This window comes from Argiope bruennichi, chromosome X2, assembly GCF_947563725.1.
Source record: "Argiope bruennichi chromosome X2, qqArgBrue1.1, whole genome shotgun sequence".
In the NCBI taxonomy this organism is placed as follows: Eukaryota; Metazoa; Arthropoda; class Arachnida; order Araneae; family Araneidae; genus Argiope; species Argiope bruennichi.
In genome coordinates this window covers 46,307,361-46,333,774 of record NC_079163.1, presented here as the reverse complement: position 1 = coordinate 46,333,774, position 26,414 = coordinate 46,307,361, and the positions used below count along the sequence as shown (strand labels likewise).

General features: G+C 26.8%; 1 protein-coding gene across 1 annotated transcript in view; it reads right to left on the bottom strand.

The window, feature by feature from the left end:
- Positions 1-26,136, bottom strand: part of LOC129960308 (lachesin-like) — a 229,173-nt gene extending 203,037 nt beyond the window's left edge. The window contains exon 1 of the mRNA XM_056073646.1: positions 26,044-26,136. Within this exon, the coding sequence (XP_055929621.1) occupies positions 26,044-26,116 (73 nt within the window). The 5' untranslated portion in view covers positions 26,117-26,136. The remainder of the gene's footprint in view (positions 1-26,043) is intronic.
- Positions 26,137-26,414: the final 278 nt, after the last annotated feature.

Below are 26,414 nucleotides of genomic sequence, written 5' to 3'. Positions count from 1 at the left end.
GAAGCAATAGTTTCCAAAGCATTGATTGAGACGTATTTAATTAACGTTTTGCGTCTGGCCCGATGCCTGTTGAAAAATAAGGCACATTTTAATAAAAGACATTTAATAATTAAAATCGATTGCCTAATCGAGTGCAGCGGCTTGTTCAGATAGGAGAAAATAATTTCAATTTCCCCCAGACCTTTTATTTGAAAGCCATGGGGTGAAAAAAGTGATTGAATTCATAGATTTGGGGATTTTTTATTTCTTCGCTCGCAATGAAATTCCCCACGGCAGTTTTAAACTTAAATTGCACAATAAGCTTCCTATTTAGGAATTAAGTGATAGTATCTGTTGCATATTTCCAGTTGATGGGCATCTGGAACTCTTCCATTGCTTTTTAATGCTAATTTTTCTTTAAAAAAATATAGATAAGGGAATATCTTCAGAAAAAAAAAACCCCGGATTGGCTTCAAGAATAAAGCGCAAAAGTTTTGTGTTTTTGCTATAATAAAACTGTAATTTACCGGTACATCTGTATTGCTGCAAAATAATGAGTATATATATGTGTGTGTGTGTGTGTGTGTGTGTGTGTGTGTGTGTGTGTGTGTGTGTGTAAATTTATTAGTGATTTAGTTTTAAAATGTTTAAAAACGTAGATAGATACAGGAATCGTACTTCGTAGAATGCACAAAAAATATTTAAAAAAAATCGGATTGGCTTTAAGAATAAAATGTAAAAGTTTTGTTTTTTGCATATAATAAAACTATGAATTTTTCGGTACATTAATACTGCTGCAGAACAATGAGCGTCTGCTTTCAAATATATTATTTATTAGTAGTTTTTTATATGCTGTGTTTTGGTTGTTGTGTGTGAGATTTAATGGCACAAAAGCCATATTTGACTATACTGCGGTTTTGTTTTATTTACAATGAAATGTTTAAAAATGTTGATTTTATAATTGTTAACACTAAAAAATTTTTTTCTTAAAAATATATTTGAATTTAAAAAAAAATTATCATGGAATCAAACTCATTATTATTATTTGAACTGATGACGTTGAACTGAATATGTATTTTATGGGACATAGCTGTAACTTCCTATATTATCTAGCCTCTAATTACTTATTGACATAATTTGTGATGGGATTTCTTTCCCTGTTCTTTCTGGAAGATGTACACTGAATTTAAATAAATATAGCTCCGGAGCATCGAATTAAAAAAACAACACCTTTAACTGTTATTGGCATTAAGCTAATTTATTTTTTCTGAATCAATTAGAGTCAAATTACATGACGTCGTTGTAACATGAAAAAGTAACTTCTTATTTCATTGATATAACACAAACATATTTACCATCATTAGTATGGTATTACGGTAAATTATAAGAATTGGTTTGATAGTCAATATATATTTATAATAAGCGCAGTGGTTCCTTTTATATTTTGATCACAATGGAATAAACTCTTCTGACTTCATTATTATTCACAGGGATATACTGTCACTTATTAAATAAACCAGAAAAAATAACCCTCTTTAAATAATAACTTATTTAGATCGTTTTTGAAAACTGTCCACTACCTCACGTGGATTTTATTTCTAGAGAAATGCTCTCCCCTTCATAATTATTCATAAGTTAAATGTAACAGAATGGATTTTATCATCCATGACACCCTTTAATTATTTTTTGTGGAATGATATGAAATAATTGTCGAAATTAACAACATTTATTTTTTATTTCGTTTTTAACTCTTTAATAATATTTTTTTTATTTAACTAAATGACACCTTCCGCTTCGGGAATATGCTATCCCCCTGATTCAATTTAGAACCCATAGAATACTTAAAGTTTTGTGGATAAAACGTAATTTTTGCATTGAATTTTATCAGTCTTGATTAATTTAATTTTAGCTTATAATTTTAAGAAGCGATAATTCGATGCTCATGTGAGGTGTGGATGAAAGCCAAAGTTTAACCCTTCTTTGCATGATGATGGAAATTTTCATCATAACATTTAATGAACAAAAAATTGTATTCAAAACAGGCGTACTGTAAATTGGTTATTGCTAGCATCTTTTTCACGACTAATGCGTAATAAAGAACGTAGCTGTAAAAAAAAATAATCAAATGTCACAATCATTATAGCAGGTTTGAACTTGTCATTCCGCTGTATGTTGTGATTGGAAGAAACGTGAGATTTCTTGAATATTTTTTTATAACTAATCTGAGATTTTTTTGCTAATAAAAGGGATAATGAGTGGATAAATTTAGAAGAGAGGGACATTGAAGATTTTGTACTGAGCTTAACAAGTAAATTTGCATGATGATGGATATTTCCATCATACTGTTTTTTAATTATTTTATATTATATTATATATTTATATTAGGATTTTTGAAACATTTTTACTTTAACCTAGAACATGAATTATATTTCCCTGATTTATTTCACAAAAAAAAAGAAAAAAAAAATCATACAAATAAGGGTTGATTTATACTATTTGATATACATTGAATGCAAATAGAACTGACAAAAAAAATGCTTTGAAAATTTGATTCAAATCTTTGTTTTATGTCACCTCAAGTAAACAAAGAAAATTTTAAAAAAAGTGTTGTTGAAAAATGGAAGGAATAAAATTCGGTATATGGTTTTCTGTTTTATATCAATGTAGAAATGTACAATATGTAAATTCCAAAAGGTAACAAGACAGAAAAATTGTAACTAACGAGTTTTCTTGTCATCGCATTTGATAACAGAAGCAAATTTTGGACTCATCAATCAAAGAAACGAGGTCCAAAACCTTATTTCTTTTATTGAAATGCGGAAAGAAAACCAGGCTGTATAGTTTAAATATATGAGAGATATGAGAGAAAAAGACATCAGATATTTTGCTCTGCATATATTTCATGTTATTTTCAGCAATATTAAGATTTAGAAATTCAAGACTGAGCCTAAATTTTCACTCAACATTTTCAGTTTCATACTCTTTTATATTATATCTTCCTGTCACTTCAATAAATTCAATATTTCACATATATGAAAATAAATATTCCAAGAAAATAATCTAAAACTTGCACGGATTTGTGGTGTAACTTCCTTCTACTCTGAGTTACTCCTTTCTCAAATGACTCATTATAAACATGTAAAATAATTTGAGAAGCACAGAATCTATGAAACGAAGGGAAATGATTTTTTCTAACATAAATAATCTTGTAAATAAGTGTACTAATTACTTAGATATTCAATACTTGTAAAACTTCGCTCGTTTTCCTGAAACTTATCTTGAAATTCTGGGAAAATTTTAATACAAGGTAAAACAACTCGAAACTAGAACAGAAAAATTATCGGAATATTCCAGAAATAATCAAGTAGTGGCAGCGTCGCGATTTTTAATGTTCGTTCTTCCCCGGTTTCACATTCTCAGTAATTCTATAATTGAATTATCGTCGTTAAGAAAACAAAGCTGCGTTAATTAATATTTTTATTCCGCATTTTTAACTTAATTATTTAAAAATGAGAACTTCAAGGAAATGATCAATGTTTTAAAATTAGCCTTTCTCATCGACTGAGTATCGTGCCAGAAAATCCCATTATATCGGGCGTTTTACTTATATTTTGCTATTTTGTATTATCAACGACAGCTCTTTTGCAGATTGAGTCATTAGTTGTGGACCGATGAGATAAACTAATGCGTGTAAGATTTGCACACGAAATGGTTAGAATTGCGTGAAAGAGAATCCATTGATTCCAGAGAGTTAAAAACAGTAATTCTTATTCTATTTTTTTATCGGTGTTCGAAAGAGAAGAGAAATAATTTAAATTCAGATCCACATGGTTTAATATTTTGTAATAATCTTTTCGAAATTATTTTCTTTCGTTGGAGTGGGCTGACAAATTAGATTAAGCGAGGATTCTAAAACGATTTAATGATACTTCCGTAATATATAGAATTATATCTCATGAGAATGAAAAGAAAATGTAGGAATGCTTAGTTAAACTACTTAAATTCACCAAAACGATGTGTTGAAGTATTGGCAAAAGAAAAAAACTATTAAATATTCAATTTTTTATTCTCTTTTAGCATTTATGTTATTTCTAAAATGTTGAAAAACATTTATTGGACAAAATTCAGATATATAGTAATATTTGATTATTGCATCAAGAAAAAAAATTTAAACGAGTTATGAATGATTTAATATATTAAAGAAAATCTCACAGTCGTGTGAGATATAAAAACAATACGACTAAAAATAAAATTTGTTTCGATTAATGATATTGACTCACCGTACAAACAGTCTAACTGAATAAAAAGCTCTTATCAATCAATTATCAAGCCGAATTAACAAAAATATCTTTTTAAAAAACACAACTCTATTAGGATACTATATATATATCTGGGCTTCGTCTTTAATTAACGACTTATTATCAGAGATGTTATGAAGTCTTATAATAAGTTTTATGCAATTCATGAATTACGTGATGCCACATGCATGGACATTAACTAAAAATTAAGTTTTAAAAATATTAAAATAATGTATTGTTGCTAAGACCACAAAAGGGTAAAAAATATCAAAGCCCAAACACTTCAAGAAATTGCTGAAAAATGGATTACTATATTCTATCTTTACAAACGTGAAACAAATCAAGTTAACCCTTCATTTATGAATCCAATTGATATCTTCACAATATAACTATTTTTTCTAACAGTATTTGAAGGAACACGAAGAACTTATTTCCAAAGGAAAGCAGTAGATATCAAGCAAAAATAACATTAAAAATCTTTCGTGATTAATTTAATTAATTAAAAAAAGGTTTTTTCTTCTTCTCTCTGCGTTTATTCTGAGCCAAAACGTAACTACTGGTTCAACAATAAAGTTGAAAAATTAATGGTAAAATAATTCGGTAAATAAAGGATAAAAGAAATGTGTTTAAAACTACTGAATTACAAAGATTTACCCTTTTTAAAATGAGATCGAAAGCAGTGACAATTCAAATTTCGAATAATATAAATGTAAGTAGAATCCATTTCGATGCAGTTACGTTTGAGTTTTTCCAAAATGGAAATTGTACGATATTAATATCAAATTGTTTCTAACAAAAGCTACTAATCAAAGTCAAAGGTACACAAAAAGAAGAAATAATTCTATATAGTCTTATAATTTGTTTGCGTTTCAAATAAAATTGACGGCACGTACATTCTTCATATTTTGTATCTAAATATAGAAAGTTTTAAACAGTTCCGAAAAGTAATAAATCTCAGCTAGCATTTAAGAATAGATGCAAGCATAGAAAAATATTTTATCATTTTCAAACCTTAGAAACAAAGCTCTGGGTAAATAAAATGGAGTAAATATGTAATACAAATCATTGCTTAAACTGAAAATAATATAAACCGTTGTAATTTAACAGTTTAACGCTTGTATGATTTCTACTGCATAGCAAATTTTTGAACGTCCAACTGCCTAAAGCACGCACAAAAATTATTATACTGGATTGAGAATATTTATCTATTAATGCACTCACATAAGAATAAATCGAGTATATATGATATTTTAAATTTTTGGTAGATGTTTTCAACAGAGACGTCTGTATAATTGGAGTTTAAACAGGCAGTTTTCTGGGCTGCATGATTTTATTCTTTTTTCAATGAAATAGAAATCCAGATATATTGCTTTCATGGGAATTTTAAAAACAATTATTCAATACGTTCTCGTATGGATAAATTTTTGAATATATAGAATAAATGAATGTGATAAACAATAAAGACGTTATTAAACGTGTGCTTCGTAATAAAACAAACATACGTTATTTAAATGCTAAGTTCGGGTCATTTCGCGCTAAATACGTATACGTTATTTAGCAAGAAATGTTAAAAATTGAAATTATAAAATAATTAATCTCAAGATACATCAAAAATTTTGAAGAATGCAGTTGGGAAAATCATAAAAGAATTTGGCTGTTTATTTAAAGAGCAACTAAAAAATAACCTATTGGAAAAATAGACGACAAAAGTTAAAAAATAAAAGCAGATTTCGGTAATTCGTCTGCCTAGAAAATAAAAATATTGACAATCTGCGCCATTTAACGAAACAGAAATGATCCGAAGTTGTAAATTATATACCTAATCGTTAAAAATTGAAAATGAAAGAACTCGATAATTCAATGACCAAAATAAATATTTAAAATAATAAATATTTAAAAAAAATTAACAAATATCAAGTGGGGTTGCAAATTTTACACTTGAATGTTAAAAGTTTTGAATGAAAATTATTACGCGAGGTTGATATGCAACGAGAATTCGATAATTCATTTGCTAGGAAAACAAAAATTTGGAATATTTAGCAAAATAAAGGGTAGGATAACTATGGTAAAAATAATTCGATTGACATAATGATGTTAATCAAAAACCGAGTAACAATGAGTTATTCCTTTTTTTAGAAACCATATTATAAGTATATTTCCGATTATCATGATCTGATTTTAGAGAAATCTTTGGCGGAATCGCGTTAGGATTTGCAACTCTTCTGTCTGGAAGCCGAGGCTTTGCCACCAGGCCACCCCAAAATACTACCAACAAGTATAACGATTGTTAATGGATTTTAAATGAAGTCTTTTAATACCTTTTTCATTTATGCTTTTTATTAACCATTATTTCACTCAAATGAAAAGGACATTATAATGAATAGTTTTCGTTCACATATCACTAACTCATAGCTAACGATATTCTTAATTATTGGTTTCCAAAGGTGTAGTTTAGAAAAGTTTGAAATTGAAATAGGATAGTTTTTAAAAACTAAAAATGACATTACAAATTCCTTACTATGGTATTTAAATAAATCTTATTCAATTAATTTGTTACAAATAGTTAGGTAAAGAATTATTTACAAACACAGTGAGGGAAAAAGAAATAATTTGTAACGAATATCTGACAAAAAATTAACGTATTTAATCAATAATTATATGTTCCTTATTTCATAGAGTAGCTTCGATGTGACAGCGAATGGATGGAAGAAAATGAGAAGGACAGCAAAAAAGAATTCAGTTACGTTTCAGAAGAATACGGGTTTCGTGTCTACTGGTAATTAAAATAATGTCTAATCGTTCTGAATATTACTATGGACATTTATAATTAACCGCAATCGAAAACTATTAATTATGAAGGAGATGTAAAAGCAGGAGAATAAAATAAGGTACAGTATTTAGTGAAAATTTTTCTTCGTTTCAAGAGATTTCATTTGAAGTTTTCATATTGAGAAATTTTGATTGATTTAACGAAGGGCCTTTTTCCATAAATAAAATATTTCTTTTTAAATATGAAAGAACATGCTTTGAATAGGTAATCATTCATTGGTTGAAAAAGATTTAAGGTATCTCCCACAATTATTTTTTTAAATTTTTGCAAAATATAATTATTTACAAATTTAATTCTTTTGATTAATATTAAATATTTATAAAATACACTTTTCAATCAGATTTACTATCCTGTTTGCTTACTTTATATAATAAAATATATCAATGTTATAATTAATAAAGAAGTCGATAAAATATGTTATAATTTGCAGAAATATAAGTGATTAAGCACGATGTTATTATTATAAAAATTTACAAATTTGGAAAAATGGTAAATTTATTTCATTCCAATAATAATAATAATAATAATAAAGCATCTCAGTGAAAGTTAATCAAAAGAATTCTAATAGATTCTCATATTCTTGTTTTGGAAACTATATTATAAGTAACTTTAAAAGAAAATCCTTTTATCAGAAAACTTTTTGTCATGAAGTTATAGTTTTTGCTTTAGAACAGGAACTGTCAAAGACTTGATAGTAGTGAGGGATTTAAAAGTTAGCAAAAATTTCAAAAAACTTAATATTTATTTTCTTCTGGAGTATGAATTCGTTTCAAAATTCTTTCGACTTCAGGAAATATTCATAATGATAATAATAATTTAATACCTCCAGAACTTCCCAGATTAACGAACTCGTTACTTTAACCACGAATAAAGGCAACGGATAAAAAGGATGAATTTCTAAGAATTCTGTACCATTTCTCAAGTTTCAAATATCAAAACCTGACGTGATTTGATGTTTAGAGAGTGGGCCATTGAGGTATTTCCTTTTAATCATTTTGATGCCTGCTCCATAATGATAAAGATATTACTTTAAATTAATATTATCATTTTAGTTAACGAAGATCAGATTATTTTTAATTAGCAAGTTCAATTTTTTAAAGTCTAAGATGATTTGTAAAACCTTATTTTTTATTCCACAGACACATATTTTATTTAGTATCTTGAATAAAACTGAACAAAAAGGAATTCTTTGTTTCGTTTTTTGTTTTGTCTCAGACTGGTTTAATAATCATTTTTTAATTATTCTGAAGTCTTTATTTTGAAGATAATTCAGACCAAAAGGAGTTAAAAAAGGACAAAGGAAAATCAGTATTAATCATTTAACACCATAAACGATACAAAAATTCCTAAAAATATTGAGTCTCTCAGAATTTGATTAATCGAGGAAAAAATCTCAGATGACAACCAGTTGCTAACACTTAACTCGAATGACAATTGAATTATCACTCGCATGAAACAGATCATTAATTTCTTCTAAAAAGTCGATGCGAAATCAGATTCCAAGAGAGTTTCGTTTCAGTTAAATGATTAATTTTCTTCAACATTGTCTTATTTTAGTATTTTATGCAAATGTGCACTCTTAACAAGTAAAATGGATGATAAATGATAAATAAAAGTAATTTTTCTAACTCTTTTTCTAACTTCAAATACAAAATAATGATTTTTTATAAATCGGATGTGAGCCAAAAAGAAATTTGACCCGTCAGAAATCTGCGCAGAGGCTTATGAATAAGATTATTTTTATAACATGGAAAATCGATTTTTATGCTATATAAATTCATTACTTTAGACAGTCAATAAAAGTATGCATCATTAGTAGAAAATGTTTACGAGGAAAAATAAACATGCGGTTTAATAAATACATTTTATCTTTAAGACTACATGTTTATTTTCAAGTGTTCATTAGTAATTCGATGTTTTTTTAATTCCTATTTATAATAGTAATTTTTTTAACATAAAAATGCATTTTTATAATGAAACTTTATATTTCATTTTTACATTTTTTAAAATAATGAAAAAGAAGTCCAAGTAGAGATTTATGTCTATGAAGTTTGAATCAAATTTTGGAGCAATTTTTCATATAAAAATGAAAAATAAATTATTTTACGGATTCTTCTGTTTCTATTGCAAATAACACGCTGTGGACATTTATTTGAGAAATTAAATTCTGTTTTATTTATCAGATGGAAAAGTAGTGGAAAGTTAATAGAAATAATAAAGGTTTAAAAAGATTTGAAACAAATTTGAGATATCAAAAGATTTCGACAACATTCTATGGGTAGACTACATACTGCCATCTGACAAAACTATTACACATTTTTTATAGCTAATCCATTTTTAGATACATGAACTCTTGGTTTATATTAGCTCCGCTTTTTATAAACAGAATTAATTAGTCCAGTTAATCGAAATTTAGATTAGAATCAATTTTGGCATTATTAGGCATATTATAAACAATACTGTCAAGGATTTGAGAAAAAAATGCTTACGAACTTTACTATCAAATTTTTTTTTGTATTCATTTTATCTCGAATTAATTTAAGGTATAATCTAAAGTTTTTTAATGTATTTTTACGTAAAAACATTAATCATGAACAAGTTGTGGTAAAAATGAACCATTAGGTCATCATGGTGAAATGAATCATCAGGTCATCATCAATTACCATCATGAATCATCAGTGGTCATAAAATTATTAGTTTCTTTTATCAAAAGTTTCCTCAGAGTTTTCATACTCATTTGTGTATATTTTTATTTAGTAACTTATAAAAAAATTATCTAATAATTCATTTAAGTAATATTAACTATGTATTTTATAAATAAAAAAAACAATCTCAACGCAATTTTGAATAGACTTATTCTTATAAAACGGCAGAAATTTATGATATTAATGTAAATAATAGGAAATAATAATACCGATAAAAATTATATAAAATTTTAGAAGTGATAAAAACATGAAAAATTTGATTAAAGTTTTAATGTAATAATATTAACTTTGTAAATGAAAATATAAAGCATTAAATAAATCATTATTTGAAACAGAAAAGGTTTAGTTCTTAACTTTGCAAGAACCAAATTCAGGATGTAAAAAGGATTCCAAATTTCAATCGGCATGGATCATTATGCATGCTTATATTAGTGAGCTTTAATGAATTCCATAGTTTATAAAGCTACTACAGTTTTTTTAAATAAGATTACAATAATATATTATAAGAAAGTTTGAGAAAATAATTTTTCTTCCATTGGATAAAAATTACTTTAGTTCTATTGAGATAAAAATAGTAGATCAAAATAAACCAAAAATAAGAATCATATTTTAAAATTATTGATTGAAATAAACTACGACGATTATTTAAGATAAAAGTATATTAAATACTTTTTTAATGTAAGTCCGTTGTGAAAAGAATGGAGTATAAATAATATAAACTAACATACGTATGAGCTGAGTAACTCAATATTTATATCAATACGTCTATTTATAAAATTTCACTATATTTATTAAAGAAATTTCTTTAGTATCAATTCATTCTTCATTCGGCGAATAATAATTTACGTTGTGTACTTCAGATTTAAACATCTTTTTTTTTTTCATATCTATTCATTATTCTTTGAAATAACGAATAAATTAATTTTGTTGATGTAAAAAAAAGTAGCTAATGAACTTTGATATACAATTACATTTTTTATTGTACCTAACCGTTGCAAATAAAATGGCAAGTAAACATATTTAATTAATCAAAACAATTTTTGAGTTTTAATTCACTGATTGAAAAATGAATTAAACACATTATCCACAATTAAATTTTTATCAACTCAAATTGTACCTGCCTAACTTTATTTCATATACAAAAAAAAAAAGAGAGAGAGAGAGAGAGAGAGAGAGAGAGAGAGAGAAAGATCTAAGAATATAAAGTAATTTTTGTATAACAATATCTCAACCACCGACCTCAGACAAAAGATGAAAATTTCAATCAGCTTCTGTAGATGGTGTATTTTTCTTTTCGCAACTTTTGCCACTGAGATTTCAAACAATAGGATTTATTACAGTGGTTCGCATAAAAATCGCATATGACATTACCAAATCTTTGTTTACACACCTTCAAAAGGATAGGGTAAAATATTTTTCCTGAGGCGGCGTTGTTCGAAAGATCAAAAGAAAAGGAATACAAGCTTTCTCTTTCTTATTTTAATATGGAAAATGACGGGGGTGACTTAAGCTTTTGTGCCTCCTTTTTCCATTTGAAGGAATAAAGCAATTCTGCTTCATACAGCCTCTTTTCGGTTTAGTTTTTTTTCATTTATAAATGTAATGTAATCAGGTTTTTAATTTGTGGAGTGCTAATGCAATAACAGAATATTATGTTTTTTTTTCCGAGGTGTAGTTTTTTAGATTAGCATTCTTTTTACTTTCTCGTAGACAGAGTTTATAAAGGGGAAACAAGGAAGCCACTGAAAGTTTTGATTTCTACATTTTGATGAATCTTCCCCTTTTTAGGTTTCCCTGGGCATGAAATAAGTCATTTTTAAAATTATATATGTCAGCTAGAATGCAACGAGCTAAAATTGTAAAAATTCATTTATGAGCTTATTAAGACAGCAATTTTAGATTACTACTTAATTTTCGCCGAAATCCGTGAAAAATGTTTGTCCATTGGGGATACACCACTTAAAATTGCAAAGAGCTGAAATGATGATATTTAGAATATGATTTTATTTAAAATTTATATAACTACAACAAATATATCAAATTCGTGGTGCGTAGGTCATATGGAGCCCGACAAACATAAAACATTAATTAAATTACTATATATACATAATTATTAATAACAAACTACGTCATTTGTCAGTAAACTATTACTAGTTGCGTTACATCGATGTCTAATCTCTCAAAAATAAGAGCGAATATATTATGAGCTCGTATCAAATAATAGTTATTGCGCTTTAGAATTCTACTGGTCTAGTAAATTGCTTGAATTTTACAAATATTTGCAGGTCAGATTTGAAATACTAGAAATTTGCAGTTGAAATTATTTACATGTTTCAAAATGCTTGTTGCTCGAGGGTAATTTTATCTCTTTCGAAAAGACATTTGTCTTTTGTCATATCTGCGATTACTCAATAGCGGCCCGTCAGTTCATGAACGAGCATGTTGCAGAAAATATCTCAGAAGATAAATTAATTAAAATGCTAAAATTAAATACAACTTTACCTTTTAAATGCTCATAATTTTTAATTGTAATTATACGAATTAGATTTTAGAAAATTAATGTCGCATCGCTTTTCAAGGAGCGACTTCTAAGCAAAAGGAAAAGTGTGTGTATTAAAGCAGATAAATTTCTTATGGGTGAATGTGAAAATGAAACCAGAACGAAATAATAAGAAGAGCTAACGATAAATAGCGAGGAAAACTAATAATAGTAATAAAAAAAAGACAAGCCTTGCTTGGTAAATGAGGGAGCATATCATAGGTGGCAATACGCCAAACCTGGTCTGCAACTAGAGCAGCCCGCTATTAACTCAATGGGAGGAATGTTTTATATTTTCCGTTAAGTGGAGGTATTGCTTATTGAGTGAATCTTTATATCTTCTGAGGGTGATTTTTAAAAATATTTGCGTATCTCCTATTTATTGATTCATCTCCTGCGATCTTTTGTTCTTATTTCATTTCCATTTTTGTTGTTTATTAAACTTTCAAAGTAGAAAAATACCCAAGAAGGTTTAAAAACGAAAAAAGAAGCCTTTAAAATATTTTCAAGGGATGGTACTGCACTGCATTAATAAACGGACCCATCAAAATAGTGTTTTGAAACATTATTTTAAAGAGTTTTAACAAGTTGATTCGTGTATGGGCAGATAGCACAGATGATAATTTTAATTTTAGTGTATTCATATGGGTGGTAAAGAGTTTAGCATTTTTTCATCATTCAGTCAAAATTTACGTACGTCATACAAAATTTTAATTAAAATTAGAATAAAATTAAACATAATTGATTTATAATGTTGTACACCGTAACAGAAATGTTTTTTTTTGTAACTCGTAAAAATGTACATTTATACGGGTGTATAGATGAGTTAGGCAAAAACTTGGTATTTTATAATTTAACATATTTCCATTTTTGAAACAGAAGTTTGTAATATGTGCTAAATGAATTCAAATTTATGGAATTCAGCAATACAGCAATATTTTTCTAACAGCTTAGGGATGCCTTTATTTTCCTCCTAGCTCAATATTGTTTTAAGTTATTGTGTTTTCAAATACACAGACTTGCATCAAGATATAATTCCAAGAATGAATTTTTTCAAACAAATTGTTAATTATGTTAATTTTTCGTTTAGAAGTTGATCTAGGGCTATTTAAGAATAATTTTGTTCAGGCGATTATAGTACTTTATTGCAGACTTTGAATTGACGACTGTAGCACTTTTAATTTTCGTGCTTCACACGAGAAAAATCAAAACGAGATCGACCTGCTTTTAAGAATTTTTTTTTTACTTCATATAATATTGCAGACTTTAAAAAAAGTTCGATTGCCAATGAAATAACGATTCACTTAGTGTATCATTTAGCATCATATTACATTAAATACACTTTAATGGTATTGAATTAAAAATAAAAAGAGGATTTTTAGTGATAAATGAGTGTTTCAGTAATTATATCTCAAATTTAGTCAATCTCAAGTCATATCTCAAAAAATGTAAACAATTCCTTTTGAAAATGGAAGAATAAAAATAGTATCTCGCTATTTAATTTCATATTTCTCTTATTTTGCTCGAATCTTTAAATTATTTTTATTACAGCAACATATTTTTTTTTCGATTTCATAACGATGGCAAATCATGACTATTTTTAGCAAATTTTAATATATATTTTTTTTTCTCTTTCATAAAGATGAGAAATTATAATTATTTTTAGCAAATTTTAATAAATATTTAATTTTTTATTATAGACTTAAATGTAATTTAAATCTATTAGGCATCTTTTTCAGTTAAAATAATTTGAATTTAATGAAAATCTGAAGTACATTTAAAGTAATTCAAAATATTAATATCTTCAAACATTATTTGAAATAGTTAAAATTGTTTGTTTAAAAATTAAAAAGTTGATAAATTTTTTGTTAGGAAATTAATTCTTCAAATGTATAAAGATATTGCTTTGACTCGTAATAGGAAAGAAAAGTTCTTTTCTTATTTTTCAATATAATATCTGGAAATATTTCTTGAAAACAGTTTTTTAAAAGCGATTATGACTTATCTTCCTTTATAATGATCTTTTAAATAATCGGATATTAGATATTCGAATTTCTCATGATAATACTAATATTTGATTTCTAAATTCCACATAAACTGCTCTATTTTCTAAGAAGTTTGAAATGATTATTTTCTTACTTAAACTGCTAATACTATCGTTTGTAAATAAGATTTCAAATTATTTATTTAATTAAAAATTTTATCTGGGAAACTAGAGACCTCATGGACCATCAATTATAATTTTAAAATTAATTAGATTTTCAATACAAGGATAAAATAACATGCGAGATTCAACATGACAATTCTAATTAAACTTTTATTATTGAAATATCCAATTTCAATTAAATAAATTAATTTAATTAATTAATTTAAATTCAAAGTACTCTTCATCTCTCTTACAAATAACAAAAGTATGTAATTTCCGAAAAAGTTCTGTTTTTTTTTTTACTATAGAATTAAAAAAAAATTTTTTTTAATCCATATTTAAACGCTAACGCATATAATATCTAAATTAATTAATTATAGTTGACAATTAAGTTTTTTTAGAATTAAAGGGAAAAAATTTAAACATTAATAGTCATATGGAAATAAATTATGGTAAAGTTAATGTTCCAAAAAAATGAATATATATTCAGAAAGAGTAAATAGATAATATAAACTAATTGATTTCATTTGATATTCGCTGTAGAATTTTTGAAAAGAAATAAAACCTCGGGCAAGCACTTAAGAAATAATTTACTGAAAAAGCAGCTGTTTTTAGTCGAAGAACTTAACAGATGTCATTTCTTAGATTAGTGTTATATTTTCAACTTCAAGCGATTTGTGACAGAAATTTGGTTCTAGGACGGCTAATTTTCCTCCTAACATACTAATTACTTGCTATCCACGTTCTTGAGAAACAACTCAAAACTAATAATATTGTCAAATTATTCTACGCTCATAATTAAAGTGCTTTAAGTCTACACAAATGATGTCTCCAGTCTAGAATTCGTGATAAATTCGAAGTTTCTCAGCTAGAGATAGTGCACCATAGCAGGGAGAAAAACTGATTTATCTCGATTACCCCCCTGTTCTGCACAAATGCACTTGCCTATTATCTAGCCTAATTAGGCAGGCTAACAGAAATTACTCCCTATTTGACCGTATTTCGAGTCTTTAGAAAATAAAGGAAGATTGTTAAATATATAGAATTGTAAAAGAATCTAGTTAGAACAGTATTGTTGTGTAAAAAATGATGCACAGAAAGGAGTTTACAGAAAATTATTTTGCGTAATTAAATCATTTATTTATCCGTGTTTGGAGACTGAAGTTAAAGAATTCTCTTTGGAATAATTTACAGTAAATACAGATGTAATAAAATCACTGAAATCGTTGGCATGCATTCCTTACCATGGGTAATATAATGATTAAAAGCTTTCCAAAAATGACCAATAGGGGAGGATAAGAAAAAAACAAAACTACCTAATTTAGGCATTATTCAATAATAGCGTCAAAAAATTCAATTATAATCATACGACAACAATGCAATAGATATTACAATTGTCATAAACATCAAAATAATTTATTTAGTATACTAGCCGCCTTTGGAGACTAGTTGGTTCGCAGGGTTTAGTGATCTCAAAAACTTTCTATTAAACATTTTATGCTATTTGCAATGAATGGTTTTCTCAACGAAATAGTTTGAACAAGTTTTGAAAGACATATAATAATATTACGATTATTTCAAAATATTCATTTCATTAATTTTCCATCTTTATATTAAATAACAAGAAAGAGCAGCAGCGTTTAACAATGAGCGTACTTTCACATCTCTTCACTATTGCTCATTTCTAAAGTTAAGCATTTTTTTTAAATACAAAGTTTAAATACTTTTTTTTATTAAATCGTGTATTACTGAAATCTATTTACTTTACTAATAATAAAGATATAAATCCTGCAGAAAATATACAGAATTCTTCTATCTTAACTTTCAGCAATAATAAAATCCAGCGATTAAATATTTATTGAAACATTGGAAGCAGTTTGAATTTCTGAACCGACTAATCATTTTGTCGACATAATCGACAAAAATGTTGTAAACTGTCCTAAAAATATCTTAAAATGTTAATTAAATCTAGACAAAAGAATTTTACAATAATTAAATTGCTATTGCTAAAAGTCTAATTTGAGCAATTAAATGATATAAAAATAATTTTTCTGCAGGAATATATTTGGAAATTGTAGTGAAAAAAATAACTCGCCAAATTTTCGCTTAGCTTTTAATGACAATACTATTTAAAATTTCAAAAAAAAAAAAAAAATCTCTCTGAGGTGCAAATTTCCTCATTCCAAAAGTATATATGAACCAAATTTGGTAATTCTAGGTGAAACGGTCAGTAGGGCACCAACACGCATACACATTTTCCTTTACTAATCGCTTTCGGCGACCAGCTGGTTTGCTGGGGATATTGGCTTTATTTAATTTCAGTTAAATCATTTAGATATATTTTCATTTCTATGATTCTTCCAAACTTGCAGATATTAAGGTTATGTAATTTAATTGTCTTACATATGCTCAGTTCATTGAGTATTCAAAGGAATGGAGGCCAGCCCTTTGAATTCATAGCTCTATTAAAAATGTAAATGTCCTGTTATTACATCTTCTAATTATAATTACATCTTCTAATATACAAATAATTTGTATTTGTATATATACAAATTATTAATTTTGTATTTATACAAATAATTAATTTTGTATTTGTACAAATAATTAATTTTGTATTTGTACAAATAATTAATTTTGTATTTGTACAAATAATTAATTTTGTATTTGTACAAATAATTAACAACTTTAGCTTTTAGCAATGGAAGAAAATCACGATATTCAATAATTCATGCAACAATGAAATCTGCATGAATTTCAGACAACAATGTATTTTATTGTTAAAAATAAAGCAAAAATATATCTTAAATGTTGGCTTTTTTTATTATTAAAAAATTCTAAAATTCAAGAAAAGTTTGAACCAGTATCAAATTAATATCATTAAAAAAAGACTTTTTTTAAAAAATTTTTTTGAAGATGATGAAAAAATTATTTTTGTGCTGTAATATTTTTGTAAGTCATGAGAGGAAACACCAAAATTTATTTAAAATTGCTAAATTTAATTACTAAAAATTATTAAATTTTTAATTAATTCAAATTCTAGCTAAAATTTAAAAAAATCGCTCCAAGGTGCCCGTTTTCGCTCTCCAATATGTGCCTAGTAACTATATACCTATGCATATCATATGTTTTTGCTACGTAAAAATGTACCTTTAATATAAAACAGAAAATATATGCATGTTTATTGGTCAGTCGCAAGAACGTTTTCAAAATGGTGACAAGTAACAATATGGAATTTCCCTATTTTATTCTTGATCCGCGCATGGGAACACACACACACACACACACACACACACACACACACACACACACACACACACACACACACACACACACACACACACACACACACACATTTATGATTTGTAACCTAGATTTAGAATTCTTACGGCCGGTGAAGTTTTCTTAGAAGGGATGTAAACAGAAATACTTCAATCACACTGTCCTTCTTTCATCTTTTAAAAACTTAATTCTAGTTCTAATTCAAGCATAAGCAAATAAAAATTTGAGTTTCCACTCATTTCCGGAAATATGCACTCAATTTTTAAAAGGATCTTCAAAACAACGAATTAAGAATTTCGTAGAAAGAGTAGATCAAGAAAAATGGAGCTTTTAACGTAAGCATCTATTAAACGTAGCTATTGCATGTCTCAGATTAAGCGAGGCATCTCTCAAATCATATGGTTTTTTAGTTTTTATTTGCAGTTTTCATATTCTTTGATACTTTATTATTAAATACTTAAAAATATTTTTTTAATTTTGAGCACATATCTTTATTTTTACACTATTTTTTCAAAATTCAAAGATTAGAGAGAATCCTAATACAAGAGAAAGTATACCTGCATTAGTCGGGTCAATTTTAGATAACTAGTCTCAATTTTTATGAGAAATTCACTCGTGACATTATATTTTTCATAAATTAATTTTAAACTATACAACTAAAATATATAAATAAGAATTAAAATTATGTAAGCTTGCGGCATCTCACACTGCGATCTGAGTGATCAGAATTGTGGTATTCGGGTTTTGAAGGTGAATGATTGAAGACGACACTTCACTGATTCCCTTTCCTTGATGGTTTGAGAGGTACCGCTAAAAAGATGGAAAACCACTACAAACTGGTTTTAAGGAGGAATACATAATATATCTAAATGATTTGAATTTTAACTAAAAAATATTTTCCGATATCAAATATTAAATTAAACTAATTTTACTAATAATAGAAAAGAAATTTTAAATAACAGTAATAAATATATCTGAAATATTATACTTCAGTTTAGGAATGTCTTATATATCAGATTTGAAATTTTCTCAAAATTATTTATTTTATTAATTAAATTTTGTCATATCAATATTACCTGCAAATCGAATTAAGGAACATTTTTTTAATTAAGTGCTGTAATCTCAAATACAGCAATTACTAAAAAACAACAACATAACATTGAAAATAACAGTCATATTTTTAGATTTACGTTCAATATTCAGGTTGATCAAATCAAATTAGAGGTGTTTAGACATCTCTCTTACAAAAATTATAAATTGGATCATAACCTGATTTTAGACATTTATTTAAATTAATGTACGACTTTCATTTCAGAAAGAAAAAAGTTTCAGTAAAAATAAGTTTTTTTAGTTTTCAAAAAGAATTAAAAAAAGGCTTTTTACACCCTTTTTTTCTGGAGAAAATGAAAATATATTAAAATAAAGGCATTATTGCTAAAATGTGCATTTGATGTTCATTTTGGAATTGCAAAGACAATTTCTCCGTATCTCTGTATTACAGTTAGTTCGCAACTTCTTCTAAGCTTTATTGCAAAAATAAGTCTCTTCGAAACATAATCATTCATCATAATAGTAAAAGCAACTCGTCAAAAACATTTTACCTCTCGAAATACCTTGAAAACAAATTATTTTTAATTACCAGGTGAACAAGTTTGAGGAAAAACGCTCGATACTAAAGTTAGTGTCATAGTCACTAAAATAATAATGTAACAAAATATTACTCAAGGATTTCACATTGCTTAAAGGAATCTCAAATATGGTAAATTTTATGCAACTTACTAGAAATGTAGCACCGTTTTTCTCCTATCAGAAAAATATAAACCTTTGCTTTTTAGAAATCAAAATCACATACTTTGGAAAATTTATGATTAAAATTCGATTCATTCAGTTTGTAATTCTTTTACAAAATGTATCTAAGCATTTTCTGTTTAATTTGAATTACTATGTACATTGTCAGAAATAAGTTCTTTTTAATGAGATGTATTATGAGAATTTTAATTTTAACTAATGATACTTTAAAATATGTATATCTTTCAAAAAATTTAATATTAAAATTTTAAACTTTTAATTAAAATATTTCATAATATTGGAGTATCTGATTCTAATTATACTAAAAGAATGCATCCTATTTTTGTATTTCAATAGCTTAATAATTATTTTCAGAAATTTCAGAATTAAATTCTCAAAAGTCGTTATTAAAAGTTGATAACAGTATATTCTCCGTTTGATTAGTTGGTTGAATTCAGTGAAACAAAAAAGTTATTTACCTATACATTGGCAAATGTATCAGTAATATTAGGATATTGCGATATGTACAACAAAAGCTAACAAAGATTATGCCAGATACTGATAGATAACTCTCAAAAAAGGTATATTTAGCTTATAACCACCATTATATCGCTGTTACATAAACTTATAAAGAGTTATGAAACTACATGCCAGAAAAATTAAAATGAATTATTTTTCAGATGGATGACTCGAAATTTCATATAATTCCTTCTAATATATGAATGGGTATTACATAAATCTATTAAATAGACTATCTATAAAAGTCTATTAAACCAACAGAATTCAACAGATTTCCCTTCATTAAGCAACGTGGGTGATATATTATCGTAAAGAAAATATAATGGAATTATGTTGCGCAACTTCATTGTACTTATAAAGATTAAAAGCAATAAATTACTTTTATGTGTTGCTGAACAATGATGAATTGAATGTATTAATTCCCAGATTTCCCGATATAGATTAAGGATATTTAAATTAGTTTCCTTACATTTATATCAATTGAAACTTTTTACATCCAAGAATTGTAACTAACTTTATAAGTTAAGACTCTTTTTAGTATCATTGGTAAAAAAATATATTTTACTGTCAGACTGCATTTTTACTACCATAAAATTTGGTGATTTTATTTTTATTATTTTCACAGATAAAATAAATGGTTTTTGTATATGTAAAACTTGTTTGCGCTTGTGTAAAAGTTACCTCTTAAAATACTATCGAACTAAAATGAATCTCTTTTTCCCCCTTTATTCTGTAGGTATTACATATGATGAGAGCAAGCTTAATGCTTTTCTTGATTTCAATCAGAAAAAAAAAGAATTTTTGTAATTTCGTAATAATGATAATAAGAAAATTTATTTAGTTGTCTGAATTATATATGATGATCCTAAACAATTCTACATGGAAAATATAAAATTCCTTATACTATATATAAAGGTAATTTTACATTAGCGAAACGTAGCAAAAAACAAATGATTTTTTTTATCCATTAAAATTTTGGTTTTTAAATATAATGTTTTTTCTTGAATCTGAAGAGTTTTGCCATACAGGTGTGTGAATAGAATCAAATAATTCGAAAGATATTTTTTAGACTTCTTTTTAAAGAGAAATTGCATTAAATTCTGTTTTAATATCTGTCATATCTTTATCTGGGCCGTTTTTTAGTGTGCTTCGGAGTATATTTCTTACCACTCGTATCTTTATTTTATCTAATTATCAACAACAGAATTATCTTATTATTAATAAGATTATCTTCTCGGTATTATTTTATTTGTCGAGGTAATATGCCATACATGGCTTCAGTGATTGATTATGCATTAAAGCCAACTCTTAATTTACAGGAAGATTGCGATATACAAACCTTGACGAAGCTTATGTGATGTTAATTCATCTGCAAAATATTTACTATGTCAAGGTTATGTATTATTGCAAGTTTGAGTGTTTGATTATATTAAATTTCGCTATCAGCCTACATGAGAGCGTAAGGAACAAGCCTTTTAATTTTGATCTGCAAGCAACTAGCAAGTTACCATGACATTCATTTAATTTACACGTTAAACCAATAAGAAGATGATTTAAAATTATTTGTTTGCATCAGGGATAGAAGATTTAAAAGAAATTTGCCTGAGATTCGTAAAAGAGTGCACCATACAAAACCGTTGAAGTCTCAAACCAAGTGCAATTCCACAAACCAAATTTCATAAATATTATTTCTACATATCCAATAGATCTTATGTAAAAGCTCGATTCAACAATATTTACCTTACGAAGTCCAGAATAGACAATTATTTAATTTTTAATGTAAAGTCAGAATAATATAATTTCTGTCTAACTGAGATCAATTTAGTTGCATTATAACGCTCTTAGTTTAATATAAAGCTATTTATCGTAATATTTCTTGAGGAATTCTAAAGAGTATTTCTTTCAGAGACAAAACGTTATCTGAGGGGTGTATTTTCAAATTTTTTTCAGTTCGAATCCATAAGGATGCTGGTTAGCAAAATGATTACAATTTACAATATCCTTATAACAAAGTTCAGACTAACCAAATTTTTTATTTTTTATAGTACTGATGCAATGCCTGTTCGCTCGAAATAAGACCAGATAGTTTTGATAACAACCCAGATTATGCAAAACTTGATTTAAAAGTTCAGTTTGATTATGAATTTTCTTTAAAAGGTTAATTGAGGGTTTATGTGTAAATTAGCTGATTAAAATTAATTCGAAATGCTATTAAAAAAGAAAACTTTTATGAAAATAATTAAATATTTCAAAATATTTATAAAAAGTAATAAAAATCAAAGTTAATATGAAATAATGAGGAAGTACAAAAATTGATTTTGAAAAATTCCATTCATCTCTTATCTTCTAAAATATATTGAAAAAGTGAAAATATTTTATTCAATAAGTGAAATATCATAGTATTGATATATATCATAGTAATCATCATATTGATGATATTATAGTAATAAAAATCAAAGTTAATATGAAATAATGAGGAAGTACAAAAATTGATTTTGAAAAATTCCATTCATCTCTTATCTTCTAAAATATATTGAAAAAGTGAAAATATTTTATTCAATAAATGAAATATAGTATTTTTTGTCATATGAATTACGTTTATTTAGAAATACCGAAGCGGAAACAAATTCTTCATCCTATCTCTTGTTTCAGTGAATGTTTGAAACCAAGAAATCTCAAAATCACATAGAGATAAAAAAAATCTTTACTAAACCAGGAACGATAGCAGTTTGCATAAAAACCGTTAAAACGAACTCATATTCAACACATGAAGCATTTGTATGAATCGTCGTTTATGATACGGAACATGGTCTCATTTATCTAGTATGTGTAATAATGAAGCTCTCAAGCAATGGATTTACAGGCATGAAATATTTTCTATTAGCAAAATATCAGCATAATACACATACTAAGTTTTGCCAGCTTATAAATTCGGAACTTTTTTTCACTTGCATTACATTAATTTATACTTCATTTATATATACATTACAATATTAAGTTAATGTTTAAAGAGTGAAAATTTATATATTTAAACTGTTAGTGGTTACATTCTTATTTTAGTGGTGCCGGGGCTTAGAGTCATTCTCACTTTTGAGATCAGTTAAGAGATCCAATTCCATTGAAATTCCGTCATGCATGAGGCACTGTAGTAACTTAAATCTATCCTCATGAGACAAGCGTCCTCACGGCATGATATGGAATCGTGAAGAATGGAACTCTGAACCATATGCCGTTCTCGTCATATAATCTCATTGCAAAATTACGAAGTCCTTTCCTAAACCATCATTATATAATTTCAAGAAAGCTAAAAGCAATGGCGGGGCTTAGAGTCGATCTCAGTTTTGAGATCAAAAATCGTGGTACGAGATCCGATTTCATTGAAATTCCGTTGTACAAGAGGTCCTGGCGTAGATTAAATCTATCCTCATAATACTTCCTCATAATCCTCATAATACCTATCTCATGTGGCATAGAATGCACAACCATATGACATTCTCGTCATCTAATCTAATTACAAAATTACGAAGACCTTAAAAATTATCATTTTTTAATTTCAAGAAAAAGAACGATTTTAATAAATCTAATCAACCAATCCTGTCTTGAAAACTCGGGATGGTTAACTGAAATAATTCTTAGTAAATGTAATTTCAAAATATGAAATTTTAAAATGATTTACTGTTTGAAATTAAGGATGTAGTTAACTGAATGTTAAGTCACCTTGTTGTGAATATAATTTCGTTATAAATTACCTACTAGAATGAAATGTAAGAACAAGAAAGACATATAGAGAAAGATATTGCAAACTCGCTAAAGAATAGTTTCCTCAATGCAACTGCGTCGATATATTCTGGAATGAATAGTTCCAAACATTCTGATGGAATTACCAAGAACTGTTCATTTATTGCTTTCACGAAGAACCTCAAGAAGTCAAACGGTTAAGTAGATAAAAGCATTCAGTCGTTCAAACAGAAATTTCTAGGTAATTTTAGGAGATGTCGCTAATTGTCCGAAGAATTCGAATCAAAGATAGTAGAGAAGTAATGTGGAATAGATATTGCTAAATTCTATTCAAGGTTCAGAAAAATTTCCAGGAACTTTGCTAAAAGTAAGAACTTATTACAAAGAAAAAACATTTAAAAATATAATTAAGAAATATATTATTAATAACTTTGAATTGTTATTAATGTCCGATTTCATTTATTTCTTCACATTATCCCTCAACTTAGTATTTCCGCATCGAACATAAAATCAAAGAATATTTTTCGACCTTAACTTTTTTAACCGGGTAATAATATCTAGAATGCAGATATTAATTGTGAGCGGCTAATTAATAATATGCAATCATCGATTTATACAATTCTTCAATATAAATTTATATTTCGGAATATAATGGCTGAAAACGATAAAAATTGAATATTTAATGGCTTTATATTAAAAATCAATGACAATTTTCTAATAAATTTGGAATAAATGAATATTTTATTTCTTCAATCGTCCATTTATTATTTCTGCGTTGAAAATAAAATCAACGAATTTTTGTTTGACCCAACTGTTTTTAATTGGTTCAAACAACCTAGGCGAAAATTATTTGTGAGTGGCTAATTAATAATATCAATGATCAATTTATACAATCAAATAAATATAAATGTATATTTAGAAATATAATGACAAAATTATAAATAGTGAATATTTAATGGCTTTATGTTAAAAATCAATTATAATTTTTCTAATAAATTTGGAATAAATCGTTCTTTTAATTTGATTTGGGAAAAGGTCAGATTTACGGCAGTAATTTATTTTTTCAGTTTTTGTGCTATAGTTAAATGACTTAAAACTACTTGAAATTGAGACAATGTATTATTACTCTTAAAGGCATAGTATTTTCAATTTTAACGTATTGTCAAACAATGATGAAATGAAAATTTCACAGAATATTGAAATAACTTTTAAAATTAAAAAAATAAACATCGTAATTTTTTATATATATATATATATATATATATATATATATATATATATATATATATATATATATATTAATTATTTGTTATATAAAATGAGTTAAATACAAAATTATATACATAATTATCTGTTTGATAAAATGAAAGCATAGCAATTGTTTTCCTTTCCTTTTGAAATTATATATTATATATAAAATAAATACATAAATAGACGTAGTCTCTTCTATAAACTAAATAAATAATGTAATTACTTTCATTTCATTTTTAAATTCCAAATTTATTTTGAAATCTCTATTTAAAATGTATTCATATAGAAAATGTTTAAAAAGGGTTTTAAATTTTCCTTGATAATTCCACCAAATAAGATTGGAGAAAAAAAAAACTAGAAGCAAAGAAATCCTTCTAAAAGAAGTTTCAAATTCCACTATAAAGTCCACTATAAAACATTCACATTGATAAAAATATAATACAGATGTATTTAGATATAAACTGTTTAAAAATGATCTTAAATTTTCCTAGATAATTCCGCCAGATAAGATTATAGAAAAAAAAAACTTTTATATGTAAAGAAAGCCTTCTAAAAGAAGTTTCAAATTCCGCTGTAAAGACCACGGTAAAGCATTCACCTTGATAAAAATATAATAAAGAAACACAGATGGACTTATGCGAAAAATAAGTTAAATAAGAATAAAACCCACTATGGAATAAAATACAGCATCAAAAATCTGAGCGAGTAAATCTCGAAAACACCAATTGTCTCAAATAAGTAAACAATACAAAAGCAATCCCCAATGTCAAAAATCGTTTGTAGAAGATATTCAATGGGTTTCTTTATCATGTGCGTGTCACACGCGATTATGTTACGATCCTTATATCTTCTTTTTATTCTTTATATGATAAAAAATAACCTCTTTTGTCGAAATTATTAAAAAAAAATATCTCGAATAACAGTCAATGTTATTTTGCTTAAAAAAATAACAAACGGATGGAAAAACTTACTGTTTGAAGGGGAAGCGTCCAGTTGCCGGATAGCACCGCAGAAGGAAAGAAGAATCGCAATGCAGGATAGCATCGTTTCGTCCGGCTTCGCTCGCTCCGGAGTTTCGACTCTGAAGTCCGGAGGGTTGGCGGTCTTTGTTATACTAAACCTCGCGCACGCGTACCGGAATCGGAGAGCCGCCCGTAACTTTTAGGGAAACAAAGTTTTCGGCCACTTGGACATAAGCGCTAGGTCACTAAGGAATTGAAGTTGGTACACTTTTGATGCTTGATCTAGATTTTTAAAGTTTTTTCTCTAATGACACCTTCTCAGTTGGGAAAAAAACCCCATTTTGGTACTTAATTTCTATTAGAAAAAATTTGGAAATTTA